Here is a 15,781-nt window from a genome sequence, read left to right on the forward strand (position 1 = left end):
TTCCACGCTCATCAGCAGTAGGATGGATTAAATCCATCATGGTAGAAATGGTGACCTCTTGCAGCAACCTGGTCCCATCTCATAGCTGTGGCATTGTGAGGAAGAGGCCAGATAGAAATGAATACAAACACATGAAGCTCAGAAACAGGCAGAAATACATCATGGTGCAAAGAGTTAGGATAGGATTGCTCTTGTTCTTGTTTAGTCACTGAGTCGTCCCCGACTCTTTGCAGCCCCATGCATGCACTATGGCCTGCCAGACTCCTCTGTCCATGCGATTCTTCAGGCAAGAATGCTGGGGTGGGTTGCCGTTTCCTTCTCCAGGGGATCTTCCTGACCCATGGATTGAACCCACGTCTGGCACACTGGGAGGTGGAGTCTTTGCCACTGAGCCACCAGGGAAGCCTAGGGTTGCTTTTAGGGAAGTGAAGAGGGACACAAGAGTTTTTTGGAGACTGGCAATGTGTTTCTTCCTCTGGGTGGTGATTGCCTAGATACTCACTCTGTGCTAATTCCTTCAGCTGTACGTACATGTGTGGTGTACTCTTCTGGAGTACATTATATTTCAGAGGGAAAAAATTACTCAAAGAGAAAAATCATGAGCTCTGGAGATGTCACACCTAGGGTGGAATCCTGGTTCAGCCACTTAGCTGCGGTGACCTTGGGTAAGGCACCTAGCCTCTTAGAGCTTCACTTTTCTTATCAGTAAAAGGGAGATAGTAGCATTCCCCTCCCCCAACAGACCTGTGCATATACTAGTAGTTTTAACTACTATCATGCCTGAATACAGTGCAGTTGAACTATGCTTTCATAAATGTGACTTGTTATTAAGATATATCTGTTAGAAATTACTTTGTCTGCAAAGTAACAGGAAACATGACTATAGCTAAAACAAATATGGGGTTATTTTAATTATCTAACAGGAAATCTGGAGGTAGGAAGTGACAGGGACTGACTTCTATGTCATTTTGTTGATGTCTCATTCCTAATGATCCCAGGATGGCTGTTGCAGCTCCAGACATCTTATCCTCATACCAGCGTCCTTAGAAAAAAATGAGCAGGTGGAAAGGGGCTTTTTAAACCAGGGAGGAAAATCTTCCACCAGGAAAGAGAATCTGCCACAGATGTCTTCCCCAAGCTGAATTTCCTTCTCATGTCATGGCCTGGATCTAGTCATGTGGCCATCTGTAGGAGAAACCTGGAAAGCAGCATCTGGGGAAGGGGAATGCAATGGCCATGACTGGCTTGACTAAATGTTTTGTTTTTTTTTAAAGCAGTTTAGACAATGTATATTTCATAATTTACTGTTACATTCCATCAGGATATTTGTTATGACAGTCCAGCAGCTAAAACATAAGCACTGGGAAGACCCAGAGGAATCGGGTGGAGAGGGAGGTGGGAGGAGGGATCGGGATGGGGAATACGTGTAAATCTATTGCTGATTCATGGCAATGTATGACAAAACCCACTGAAAAAATAAATAAATAAATAAATTAATTAATTAAAAAAAAAAAAAACTTCGAATGCTTAGTTTTGTAACATATAAATATAATGCATATAACAAAGATATAGCAAGACACCTCCACCTACCCACAAATTGGAAAAGACCCTGATGCTGGGAAAGGCTGAGGGCAGGAGAAGGGGGCAACAGAGGATGAGATGGTTGGATGGCAACGTGGACTCAATGGACATGAATTAGAGCAAACCCAGGGAGATGGTGAAAGACAGGGGAGCCTGGGCGTGGGCAGTCCGCAGGGTTGCAGTCAGACATGACTGAGTGAACAACAGCAACAACCCAGAAATTGCTACATTTCTGAAACACCTCTGTATTGGCCACAATGCTTTCAGCTCTGAGAAAACTTAAGTCTGTAAAGTACCAGATAGTAACTGTCTGAAGTTCTGTGGGGCATATGGTCTTCTTCAGACTATTGAACTCTGCTAATTTAGTGTGCAGGTAGCCACAGGTAAAACAAACGAGTGTTTTTTTTTATTAGTGTTCTAATAAAACTTGACATTATAGACACTTAAGTTTTAATATCATATACTTTTCACATCACACGATATTCTTTAATTTTTTCAACCATTTAGAAATGTAAAACATTGCAGGCAGTGGGCCAGATCCAAATCACTTGTGGAAAAACATACAACCCAACCAAAGCAAGGCACTGCAGCAGTAAAATGGGTGAATGCTGGTAATCAACCTTTTATTTATTCATTTTGCAGCATAGTTCAAAAAATACAAATTATAACGATGATAGTATCTAACATAGAGCTCTTCCTATGTCTCAAACACTTATCCTAAGGACTTCAAAAATATTAACTCATGTACACCTCAAAGCAATCCTAACATATTGTTATTATCACTTTTTTATAGAAAAGGAAACTGAGGCACAGAGAGGTTGAGTGCATGCCTCATGCTAGAATCTGAGCCTGGGCAGTTGGAGTCCCGAGGCCACGCTCTTAACCTCTGTGTCATGTTGCTTCTACTAAAAAGATAAAGGTAGTGAAGACCATGTAGGATTCTCATATAACTCAGCTGCAGTATAAATTGCAACCTGCTCTGCAACCTGCTAAATATCAGTTCAGCTCTGCAACCTGCTAAAACAACACTAACATATTTCTTTCTGTAGTATTACTTTCTTATTGTGTAGGGTATTTTCAGCTTTTTTTTAATTTAACTTGTTGTTTAGTTGCAAAGTCATATCTGACCCTTTTGTGATCCCATGGATTATAGCCCACCAGGCTCCTCTCTGTCCATGGGATTTCCCAGGCAAGGATACTGGAGTGGGTTGCTGTTTCCTTTTCCACTGACTAAAGGTTTTAAAATCTGACTGCACATCAGAATTTCCTGAGAAATATTAAAAAAGAGAATAGGTTTGTAAACATACAGATACATAAGTGTGTGTATACCGCACACATACATGCATACATACAGACAAGCCTGGGCCCCACCACCAACCGGCTGAATCAGAGCCACTGGTGGTGACTTTGACAGGAAACCAGGGCTGCAGTTCAAGACCCACGATGGTACTGCTGTCTGGGGCAGGCAGCTGTTTTACCTAAGAGTGCGTGGTAACAGACTTCCCTGGTGACTCAGGCAGTAAAGAATCCGCCTGCAGTGCAGGAGACTCGGGTTCGATCCCTGGGTCAGGAAGGTCCCCTGGAGAAGGGAATAGCTACCATTGCCAGTTTTCTTGCCTGGAGAATTCCATAGACAGAGGAACCTGGTGGGCTACAGTCCATGGTGTCTCAAAGAGTTGGACATGAGTGGTAATACATGTACATATATTATTGTGATGATGACAGTAAAAGTGTTTGTTAGCATGCCGACATTGTAGTGCCTGTTTTATTCACTCTACCTTTTATTACCTGATATTATCCACTGCCCCACCTGCGCATCAGCTCCAGGAAGACAGGGGTCTTTGTTTTTTCACCACTCTAAAGAGGGCACTGGGACAGTGTTTGTTGAACAAACAAAGGCTGTTCCATCCAATGTCCCAACACTCCCTGGAAGCTGAGGTGGAGAGATAGGAAGTCACTTGGTCAAGATCTCACAGCCAAGGGGCAGCAAGTTCAAGTTCGTTCAGACCCAGTGCTTTCCAGCCCCAGAGTCCAAGCTTCTGACCATCACACATGTCGCTGTGAGGACAGAACAGCCTCGTGGGCTCTCTCTTGTTCCCTCCCGCGTCCTGAGAGCCTCATCTCCCCCCCTTCTCCCTGGAGTAGCTCACCACCTTGAGGGGCTCCATCCTGGAGGACGCCACACCCACCGCCATGAAGCATGGCACCGGGCGGGGCCTGCCCCTGCGGGACGCCCTGGAGTATGTCATCCCTGAACTCAACATCCACTGCCTGCGCCTGGCTCTCAACACTCCCAAGGTGACGGAGCAGCTGCTGAAGCTCGACGAGCAAGGGGTGAGCCGGGGCCCAGGAGGGGTGGGGGCGCGGGCGCGGGGGCGGCAGCCTGCAGCCCCACTGCCCGACCCTTTTCCGTCTCACTTTTTTTTTTCCTCCAAAGAACAGAAACCCACTCAGGCTAGTTCCAGTAAGAGGAGGAACCTTCTATCAAGTTCTAGGGCTGCCAGGAGCATGTGACTGCTGGGGCTCCCGGGGGAGATAGTCTAGGAGTGAGGCAGCCACCGGGTCCCCGTGTGTGTCAGTGCTTCTGCTCCCTCGCTGCATACTGCCTCCCCCTGCTTCTCTGGCCCTCCCACAGCTCCCAGAGTTGCTATTAGGATGAGAGCCTTGTACAGGCCCCAGCTAGCTGACCCTCAGTCCCAGAAGAGCCTCTCACGGCCCCACGCTTAGGTCACGTCACTGTCTGTGGTCCGGTGACCAGGGCATCAGGGACACATAAAACAAGCATGGCTACCAGGGCTCACCCCTTAGAAACAACGTCGGCCCCGCTGAGCCCTCCAGAATTGCCTTTTGCGGAACCTTAGCCAGTTCCAGCCCACCTGCTGTGGGAAGCCAGCCAGGGTGACCGTCTTTCCCTCGAGAGCGCCACTCTCCACCCTGTGTAGAAAGCCAGGGCGTGGTGGCGGCGCCCCTTGCCGTGCCTCTCTGGAAACGTGGGGAGGGAGAGGGACAGCTGGGACACGCCCCCACATCTCTTTTCTTCTCTGGCTACAGCACTGAACCCCCATGTAAGCCCAGCAGCCAGGGGGAACCCCTTCTGTCCCGCGCCCTCCTCCATCTGTCTGGCCTGCCTCCCTGACGCTGCTCTCGCCTCTGCAGCTCTGCCGGAAGCACAAAGTGGGCATCCTCTACTGCAAGGCCGGCCAGAGCTCGGAAGAGGAGATGTACAACAACGAGGAAGCCGGCCCGGCCTTTGAAGAGTTCCTCTCCCTCATCGGGGAGAAGGTCTGCCTGAAGGGCTTCACCAAGTACGCCGCCCAGCTGGACGTCAAGAGTAAGTGGCCGCAGTGGGTGGCCTGGCGGGGGGAGCTCTAACCAGCCCACTTATCCCACGGGCTTAGTCCTGGTGATCCCCTGGCGAGGACGCTGGGCAGCGGGCACTCAAGGCCTTGGCTGCTGACAGCGTGGGCGGCGCGGGCGCTCTGGATGAGTGTCGCGTGTTCTGGTAAAGCCTGAAGATGGTCCTGCGCCGTGTCTCAGCACCTGCGCTCCCAGACACGTGCTCTGAGATCCCGAGCACGTGCGTGCCCAGAGGGGTCCTGAGGGGTCACAGCCACAGACACCTGCGTGGTGCGCACTGTGCCCAAGGACCCCAGGGAACACAGTGCTCCTGGCCAGTCTCCCAAATCACAGCCACCGGGAGGTCACCTGGCCCTGGTGCTGGCCAGCCATGGCTTCAGTGACCTCACCTGTCACAGCTTGTTCCCTGGGATGTCAGCCCACAAGAACAGGCATTCCTCAGTCTGTTCTGCTGCTTCCCTCGCACCTACTTAAGTTAAGCTGGGGTCCTAAGGGGCCAAGGCATAGGCCTCCAGGGTGAGTGTGACGCCCTGGAGTCAGTTGCAGCGCGGCCTGTGGGTTCACTCAGACATGCAGCAGAAACCGCCTCCTGGCTGTCCTGCCCAGACAGGAAGGAGCAATTCAAGGTGATAGAAGAAAATATGGGGACCCTGACCTTGTATCGGGCCTAGGCCTGGACAGCATGGTGTGTGACCTGAGAGGGGTGAGTTGGAATAAAATAGACAAAGAAGGGACAAGAAACGCGTTCCAAGCAAAAGGAACAGCACATGAGAAAGCCCTGAGGTCCCAAGCTTCAGGGAATAAATGGGAAGGATGAGCTGAGGGGGCAGGCAGGGGCCTCACAGGCAGGACCTTTACTGCTGAAGATCAGTGATTTAGGTCTCTTTCCTAGGAGAATTTTGAAACTCATAAGAGGCAGCATTGAATACTATTAAGAAGACATTCTGGAGACTTCCCTCATGGTTCACTGGCTAAGACTCCACACTTCCAGTGCAGGGGGCACAGGTTCAATCCCTGGTCAGGGAACTAAGATCCCGCATGCCAGGTGGCCCAGAAAACAACAAAAAAGAACAATGCTTGGCATGTCCAAAATTTTTTAAAAAAGAAAACACTCTGGAGTCAGATAGTCCGAGTTCCAGCTCAAGCCCTGCCACTCACTGTACTGTGTAAGCCCTGGGGTGAGTCACTCCATCTGTGTGCCTCAGTTTCCCCCTTGGAGTCCATAATCGGGGGTGTTTCTCCCCAGTCATAGCACCCTGCCGTTAGAGAAGAACGTGTCTTGACGCTCAGGATTATCATTTCCTTCTTCATAGTTTTGCAGTCTACATACGCATCTCTAAATAATATAATCCATTTTGCCTGTTTGGGGATATAATGTGAATAGAATTATACAGTTTGTGCTCCTTTGTGTCTGGCATCTTTTGTTCAACATTGCGTTTGTAGGATTTGCCCATGTGGTGGCTGTGACTCATTCATTTTCATGGCTGTATATTTTTCCACAATATGAATTGTTTGTCCCTGGGACTGACATATTGAGAATAGTTGTACCCATATCCTGGGGCACTCATGTATGATTTCTCTAGGCTGTGATCCTAGGAGAGAAAGTGCTTGGGTCATCAGTGAAGCCTGTCTTCAGGTTCAGTAACTATTACTAAAGTTTTCCAAAGTGATTGTACTAATTTACACACCTCACCAGCCTCACAGAGGGTTCTGGTTGCTCCACACCCTCCCCAGCCCTTGGCACTGTCAGACTTTGAAATGTTTACCAGTCTGGTGGGTGCTTAATATAAGGTTTCCTTTTCATCTTAATTTACTGGAACTTTATTGTCGTTGCTGTTGTTGTTATTGTGGCTCTGTGACATGTGGGATCTTCGTTCCCCAACCAGGGATCAGACCCACGTGCCCTGCGTTGGATGGACAGAGTCCTAACTACCGGACCACCAGGCACATCTCTAAATTTACTGAGCTTTAAAGAGTGAGGTTAAATGAAAACATCGACTTAAAAACTAACACAGATGGCATGTGGGACATGGCAGGAGCCCAGAGGTTTTGGAGACGTGATGCTTAACTAGTGTTTCTGTTTCAGCCGACTCCACAGGAACCCACTCCCTCTACACGACGTACCAGGACTACGAGATCATGTTCCACGTCTCCACCCTGCTCCCGTACACCCCCAACAACAGGCAGCAGGTCAGTGGGGCCCAGGGTGGGGGCTCCAAGTGACTTCTGGTTGATGCACAGCTGAACCCGAGGCAGCTTCCTTCCCCACGGCCTTTGGCTGGCTGCCCGCCCGGCACCGGCTCTCCTGGCACCATGTCGTGCAGCAGGTGGAGGCCTTCGGCCCTGGAGACCCTCTCTACCGCGGTCTCATCGCCTGGGGGCTGGAGACTAGGTCAGGTGTCATTCTGTGTCACTTTTTTGTTCTGGCTTTTCCTTGGCCACCCTGGCCAAGGGTCTCTTGAGTCATCAGGTGTCCTGTGGGGAAAGACCCAAGTGAATCAATCAACACTGTATTTTGACTGTAAGTGACAGAGTACAAATCAAATGAACAAAAGCAAAAAATGAGATTTACCGAGTTATATAGTTCTCAAGTATAGCTCTAATACTTTGGCCACCTGATACAAAGAGCTGACTCATTGAAAAGACCCTGATTCTGGGAAAGACCCAGGGCAGGAAGAGAAGGGAGCAACAGAGGATGAGATGGTTGGATGGCATCACTGACTCAATGGACATGAGTTTAAGCAAACTCTGGGAGATGGTGAAGGACAGGGAAGCCTGGGCATGCTGTAGTATATGGGGTCGCAAAGAGTCGGTTGGACACGACTGAGCGCCTGAAGAACAATTGTCAAGTACTGGGAGAGGGCTGGCTTTAGGTATGGCTGGATCCAGGGGCTCAGACAATGTCAGGAGTTCTTCCCGTTTCTCACCTCTGCTTGTATTCTTAGTGGTTGTATTCACAGATCTTTCCAAGGAGTGGGCACCTTACATCCCACCAGCTTAACTCCCTCAGGAGAAAGAGAGCTCTGCCTTGCAAGTGTCCCAGAAATGTTTCCGGGCTGAGTCTCATTGCACCACCCACTTGCCAGGCCCAGGGCAGGGCTAGAAAGGGCTGATTGGCCAAACCTGAAGCATGTGCCCACCACTAGAGAGGGCCAGTGGGAGGTGCTTTCCCAAAGGGGATGGACACGGCTGCCTGGAGGAGGAGGAGGTGCTAGGTGGGCACAACAGCTGCTGCGTGCCACCAGGGCCTCCTCTCTTGGACATACCATGCATGTCCAGGAGCAGTTTCTCATGAACAGAAACCCCACAGGCTTTTGACGGTTTAGGAAGTGTGTATATTTTTTCCTGTTGGTATGGGGTTTCCCAGGTGACTCAGTGGTAAAGAATACACCTGCCAGTGCAGGAAGCCTGGGTTCAATTCCTGGGTCAGGAAGATGGTCTGGAGTAACAAGTAACAACCCACTCCAGTATTCTTGCCTGAAAAATCCCATGGACAGAGCACTTTGGCGGGCTACAGTCCATGAGGTCACAAAGAGTCAGGCACAGCTGAGCACGCACACCACACCCCCGCAGGTGACAGTGTACGGTCTACCGGCCAAAAATGGTCAGACATCAGTGATTTTTAGAACGTTCACCTAGTAGCAGCTGGAGGAGCATCGCTCTCGTTGGACCCGAGCTGCGTTCTCTGTTTGCCACTTCCTCACTGTCATCTCACCTCCCTGGGCCTCAGGTCCCTCCTCTGAAATGGGCAGAACAGTAGCACCCACATCTCAGGGTCGTTGGGCAAAGACCCTGCACTTGTGTGTGAAACCAGAGCTCCTGGCAGGGCCCAGCACGGGAGGTACACAGGAAGCAGCTGACCGTGCTCCCGGAGGTGTGGTGGGGAGGGCTTGGGTGTGGGGTCACGCAGAAGTGGGTTCAGATCACAGCTCCCCCCTCCATGACTCTGGACTGAGGGCATGACATTTAACCCCTGTGAACCTAACTTTTCTCATCAACAAAAGGAGGTCAGATGAATTAATCCCTCACAGGACTTGTGACGGTGACGTGAGGTTACAGCTTTCACATGTGGGTGGATGACGCCTGGTTCAGGGCTGGTCACAATAAATGGGCACTTCAGCAGTTGAGTTTGGTCCTGTGTATAAAACATAGAGAACTACCAGGCCGGCAGGGTGCGTTGTGCCGCTACGTGCGACCAGATTTCACACTCCCGGCCACCTCACATAGAGTTGGACGCGACCTCCGCATCGGCGGGAATTCCTAACGGTTATATGAAGACTAAACTTCTATACCTGAGAACAATGTGGGACTTCCCTGGACATCCAGTGATTAAGACTCTGCACTTCCCACTGCAGGGGACATGGGTTCGATCCCTGGCTGGGAAACTAAATCCCACATGCCCACACGATGTGGCCAAAAAAAAAAAAAAACACAATGTAATTTTAGCAAGGAAGTAAAATGCCAAGAGTACATCATCGCCTTTAAAGATGACAGTTTTTCTCAGAGGCCATGACAGGCAGGGGGGACATGACGGGGTTCCTGTGGGCTGATCTGAGGCTATCACCCCAACCTCCTCAACTCAGGTAGCCAGAGATGGGCCCTGCCAGTGTCCATGCATGTGACCTTGAGCAAGTCAAAAGCTGCCAGACCGTGCTGTCCTCCAGCTGAGATTTATTGAGCACCTGCTGTGTGCCAGGCCTTACTCTGGGCACTGAGAATAAAGCACCTGGCCGTGAACAAAGCAGACAAAACCCTTGTCCTCCAGGAGGTGCCGCGTTAGTGGGAAAAGACAGAAACAAAAGGAAGAGGGGCAGCCGCTTGTTAAGATGAGTGTGAACGAGTAACACACTGTTACTTAAGTAACAAGGGCAGAAGAGCAGAGGGGGTGCAATCATGGGTAAGACAGACAGGCAGGGCCTCGTGGGAGGGTGGCATTTCAGCCCAGACCTGAAGGAGGGCAGGAGGGATAGAGCCACGTGGGGATCTGGGGGAAGAAGTTCCAGGCCGCAGGATGGTCCACAGGAGCCTCAGGTAAGGAAAGGTTTCTGATTCATTCAAGGAGCAGCAGGAGGCTGGTGTGGCTGGGGCAGAGGGGGAGCATGGCAGGAGCCAGCAGAGAGGTGACGGGGCGGGTCATGAACCTGAGCCTACCCTGACGTTTTCGTCTCCCCACCATCAGCTGCTGAGGAAGAGGCACATAGGCAACGACATCGTGACCATCATCTTCCAGGAGCCCGGGGCGCTGCCGTTCACCCCCAAGAACATCCGCTCCCACTTTCAGCATGTCTTCATCATTGTCCGGGCCCACAACCCCTGCACTGATAACGTCTGCTACAGGTACGCGCCCCGCCCCTGCATGCACAGGAAGTCAGGAAAGCTGGTTTCCAGCGTCCAGGGAGCGTGGGGGTGGGATAGGGAGGGCACGGCTGGCCCAGGCAGGCCGCCTCCCACGATTCTTGTCCGTGCTTCAGTAGGGGAGCTCTACTCACTCATTCCTACACCTCCTGAGGGAGTGGTTCTTAACCAGAAAGGAGCATGCCATCCCAGTTTCGGCAAAGAAACCATCAGGAATTTGTTTTTGCCTGGAGTCTTTTGGTTGCAAGTGACAGAAAACCCACCTCAAAAAGGCAGCCACAGGGCTTCCCTGGCAGTCCAATGGTTAAGACTGTGCGCTTCCAGTGCAGGGGGCACAGGTTCGATCCCTGGTCGGGGAACTGGGATCCCACATGCCTCGTGGTGCGTGAAAAGAACATAAATAAGTGAAGACGCAGTCTTACATGCTGGCTATCATAAATGACACAGTCAGGCCCACCTGGAGGTGTTCCACTTCCCTGTACATCATTTCATTTGCTGGCAGCTCCAAGCTTAGCATCTTGCCAGCTGCAGACCCAGCAGAAAGAGGGCCTGCCTTTCCCAGGAGAAGAAGCCCCAGAACCGAGGCTCACTGACCCACGTGGGGTCACATGCCCATCCCAGAGCAAGACTAGCACCTGTGCTGGGCACGGGGCGTGTGGCTGAGAGGCACCGGAGTGTGGCCCAAAGGAAGACCAGAAGATGCAAGGATGGAGGCAGGGTAGACAGCGGCGGCCCCCTCGGGAGGCAGAGCTAAGGGTTCTTAATTTGAAGATCAATAAGTGACAAAAGGGACTTCCCCGGTGGTCTAGTGGCTAAGGTTCCACGGTCCCAGTGCAGGGGGCCTGGGTTCAATCCCTGGTCAGGGAACTAGGTCACTCATACCACAACAAAGACCCAGTGCAGGCAAATAAATAAATATATTAAATAATACTGTGTTACAAACTTCAGTCCTATTCAGTGTCTTCCCCAAGTACCAGTCTCACCAGAGGACATGGCCGGCCCCCACAGGACAAATGCAAAGTGCTCTGGGTGTGGGGTGAGGAGAGTGCTGTGGTTCTTGAAAACCAACCCATCAATAACCTGGGCCCAGGGCCAAGGTCTACATTGGTCCCTGGTCAGCATCGCAGACACCGCGGCCTGGGCTTAGGAGTGTTAGTTTACATTTAAAGGACAAAAAAAAACCTTTGAAATTAGATACAAAAGGTAAAATTTTTTTAAGTTAAAGGTCAAAAATTCGCCTTTCATCTCTAAGTCCTCACCATCCCATTGCCTTCACAGAGGCAACTGCTCTTAGCACTTTCCTGATAACCTAGGCCCATTCAGGCAAATGTGTGCAAGTATTCCTTTTCCACCCTTTTAATACAGGTAGTATCATATCTATTCTGCATCCTGTATTTTTTCACTCAGCAGCCTTTGAGAACTTTGCACACCAGTCTATAAAGTGTTTTTCCCTTCTTTATGACTGCATATTATTCCATCACATAGGCCTAAGAATCTCCCCCTATCCCTTGGTGATGGGTATTGGGGTTGTTTCCTGTCACCTATTACTACATTCCCCCTTGCAGTGCTATTATTAACACATTCCCTCCACATAGTTTTGTGAGGGAGGGGCAGTTGTTTATTTTTGGCCATGCTGTGCTGCTTGTGAGATCTTAGTTCCCTGACCAGGGACTGAACCCAGGCCCTTGGCAGTGAAAGCACTGAGTCTTAACCAGTGGACCTCACAGGAATTCCCCATAACCTAGTTTAGACGCTCATGGCATATGTGTCCAGATACACAGCTAGGATAGGTGAGGTTCTCAGCATGGAGTTCCTGGGCCAAACGGTATGTGCATAGGTGCCCTGGGTGGACTCTTTGGAAGTGCCAAGAACCTACCAGTTTCTTCTCATTTGACTCATTTGAAAAGACCCTGATGCTGGGAAAGATTGAAGGTGGAAGAAGAAGGGGACGACAGAGGATGAGATGGTTGGATGGCATCACCAACTCAATGGACATGAGTTTGAGTAAACTCAGGGAGTTGGTGAAGGGAGGCTTGGAGTGCTGCAGTCCATGGGGTCGCAAAGTCAGACATGACTGAGCAACTGAACTGAACTCACCAGCTTCTTCTCTGGGCCAGATATGTGAGAGGATGGAGGGGGATTCCAATATGCAGGAAGTGCTGTGGACCACCAGGCTGGATGTGTTGCCGCTGGGAGCTAGCACACCAGGTGGAAGGCCTGTGGCCCCTTCCCCCACCCATTGCCAGTTCCCAGGACAGAGCACCAGCTCAGAGGGCTTGTGCCTCCAGGCTCCCTGTAGGCCTGAGGTTACAAAGATAGAGTTGTTCTTGAACATGCACACACATGTGCACACACACACCCTTATAGCACATCAGAGGTAAGAGGCTGCTGGGTAAGCCCTTCTCCCCTTTCTCCTAACCATGAGCTCCCCTCTCCTACCTGGCTTATCACAGGAGCCTGCGGCCAGCCTCCCCGCTTTCCAGGCCAGCCTTCATGTGGTTTCCAGAGGGATTTCTTTTGTTCTGACGCACCAAGCTTTCTTGTTTTTTTTTTTTTTTCTTTTTTTTGCAATTCAAAATATTTTCATTATGCAACATTTCAAACGTTCTGAAAAGTACAGAGAATAACAGACACCCGTGTGCCCACCACCAGATCTCACAGATGTTTAACATTTTGCCGTCTTTGCTTCAGCTCTCGCTTTAATTTTGAAGAAAGAAAATGTTAGAGATGCAACCAAACTGCCCCCTCCCACAACCCCTTTTCTCCCCTCCCCCACACACAGCTGTTCTCTGGACAGACCTTCCCCTGTCCCCTCTTCTCCCCATGACCCCAGACACATTTCTATCATAGAACTTGTCACACTGTAAGAACTAAGTTTTTGGTTTTGTTTTATTTTTTAAGATTTATTTGTTTTATTTTTTGGCTGTGATGGATCTTTGTTACTGCACACGAGCTTTCTCTAACTATGGTGAGCGGGAGCTGCTCTCTAGCTGCAGTGCACAGGCTTCTCATTATCGTGACTTCTCTTGTTGCAGAACATGGGCTCTGAGGGCTTGGGCTTCAGTAGTTGCTGCTTTGAGGCTCTAGAGCACTGGCTCAGTAGTTGGGGCACACAGGCTTAGTTGCTCCAGGGCAACTAAGAGAGATCTTCCCAGACCAGGGATCGAACCAGTGTCCCCTCCATCGCAAGGCAGATTCGTAACCACTGGACCACCAGGGAAGCCCCAGGAACAAACTGTTGATGTGGCTATTGCCTCCCTCGAGGGTCACAGCACGTCACACTTGCCTTCATATATCTGTGCTGGGCAACCTTGTTATGTAAAGGACCCCAGAGATGCCTTGGCAACCAGGCAGATGCCTGACCCAAACATTGTAGGTCCTGGGAAAATAGCTGTTGAATAAATGATTGTGAGTGTTCTAGAAATACTGAGCTCTAGTGACCAGGTGACCCAGTGGTCACACCATCTCCTGGCTGTATAACACGGTACCACCTTTTCCCACTTCATGTGCTCACTTACTGAATGGCACACCAGCACCCCCACAGCCTGTGGGCTGTGAACACCCCATTCCTCCTGCTGGGGAAATGAGGACCCAGCCGTTCTGATTGTCCAGAAACCTTCAGTAGCTTGCAGTTCCACGATTCTTAAAATCATGAGTCAGGACTGTGGGAGAAGCCAGAATCTGTCACTATGAGCAGTCTAGTCCTGAATGAAGAAGTTGCAGAGCTAGTCTCAGCTGTAAAACCCAATCTGAAGACACCATTAATTAGAGTGGAGAGACTGGCAAGGTCATCTTACACATCCCCTGGCCTGGAGGCAAGGCCACCCCCACAGGGTTTCCCACAGAAGAAAACCTGCCTGGTTTGTGTGGCCTTTGAAGGACCTCTCCCCCGGGAAATGCCTTTTTCTGTCAGACCTACACGTTGGCAGGAACCTGTTTCTTCTTGGTCTGTCCATTCAAGTCTAAATCATGACTGTAATCAGTACTGAACACCTGTGCCGGCCCTGGGGCATCCGCAAAGCCCCGGGTGGCACCTCCCCTTACCCTTTACCGGGATGTGGTGGTCTCACTGAACAGTGAGCCATGGAGCCAGGGAGCACGGGGCCTGGCCCTCCTGGGTCTGCAGGAGCTCCCTCCATGGTCTCTGCACACGCTCTGGCCCCTTCCCTCCCTTTCTTCACTGGGCAGCCACGGTGATCCTTGCAGATGGTCCGTCTGGCACCTGTGTTCATCAGGGACCCACGGAGAGCAGGTGCCCCCCACTCAGGGTTTTGGTTTTGTTGTGTTTTACTTTACTTGGCTGTGTCAGGGCTTGGTTGCAGCACACGTGGTCTCCATTGCCTCACGTGGGATCTTTCATTACAGTGCGTGAAAGCTCCAGTTGGGGCGCAGTAGTAATGGGCTTAGTTGCTCCTTGGTTGTGGGATCTTAGTTCCCCAACCAGGGATCAAACTTGTGTCCCCTGCATTGCGAGGCAGATTCTTAACCAGTGGACCACAAGGGAAGTCCCCCACTCAGGGTTTTAACTGAGGGGTTAATGAACAGGCTGATAGGTGTGGGTAGGGCTTCCCTGGTGGCTCAGGCGGTAAAGACTCTGCCTGCGATGCAGGGGTTCGATCCCTGAGTCAGGAAGACACCCTGGAGGAGGGCATGGCAACCCACTCCACTCTCACCTGGAGAATCCCATGGACAGAAGAGGCTATGACAGCTACACTCAGTGGGGTCACAACGAGTCTGACAGGACTGAGCAGCTTTCACTAACAGGTGTGGGTAGGTTAAAGGAGCCAGTATAGGAAAGTGAGGCATCCAGGAACCAGTGACAGCAAGGAGCCATTACCCACCACGAGGGATGAGGTCAGAGGGCATGGGAGACATTTCTGGAAACCAGGGAGAAGGATGGCTCTGGGAGGGGGGCCACGCCTCAGAAGCTGTGGCTGTTGAGCAAGAGACCAAGGACTACAGCCACTGTCCTAGCTCGACAGGCAGGCAGTGCAGAGAAATAAAGACTCCACCCTCTCTCCTCTCCCCTCCCCTGTATCCTGGCCGGGGGAACCGGCCAGGTGACACAGCCTGTGGGGACCCACCTTCCGGGGCGCTGGAAGGGGCCGAAAATGGCAGAGACTGGATCTGGGGATGCAGACGGTGAATCTCAAAATGGGTGCTGGTTTCCACAATCAGAATGCAGAATGCTTGCTCACTGTCAAGGCGCTGCTGGGCCTGGTCCCTGGTGACCTCACCAGCCTTCCACCCTTTACTCTCTGGGCTCTGGTGCGCCAGCCTCATCTCACCCTGCGTGTGCTCTTTCCTGTTGGGTCTTACACCTCCCCTGCCCGTTGCCTGCAGCACCCTCCCCTCCGTTCTCCCTTGGGCTCCTACTCAGCCTCAGATCCCAGCTTAATTTCTCTTCCTCATCACGCCACACCCCGAACACTCACTCCCCAGGGCCCAGGGAGGGGGCCATCCCGGAAGTGCTGGTCAGACACGCGCC

General features: G+C 51.1%; 1 protein-coding gene across 6 annotated transcripts in view; it reads left to right on the top strand.

The window, feature by feature from the left end:
- The window catches only part of SIPA1L3 (signal induced proliferation associated 1 like 3), a 254,870-nt gene that overhangs the window by 159,354 nt on the left and 79,735 nt on the right, over positions 1–15,781 (top strand). For all 6 annotated transcript variants that reach the window (XM_043894518.1, XM_043894527.1, XM_043894536.1 and 3 more), the window contains 4 exons: positions 3,727–3,915; positions 4,738–4,912; positions 7,025–7,128; positions 10,118–10,275. In XM_043894518.1, the coding sequence (XP_043750453.1) occupies positions 3,727–3,915; positions 4,738–4,912; positions 7,025–7,128; positions 10,118–10,275 (626 nt within the window). The remainder of the gene's footprint in view (positions 1–3,726; positions 3,916–4,737; positions 4,913–7,024; positions 7,129–10,117; positions 10,276–15,781) is intronic.

Source organism: Cervus elaphus, chromosome 4 (genome assembly GCF_910594005.1).
Source record: "Cervus elaphus chromosome 4, mCerEla1.1, whole genome shotgun sequence".
NCBI lineage: Eukaryota > Metazoa > Chordata > Mammalia > Artiodactyla > Cervidae > Cervus > Cervus elaphus.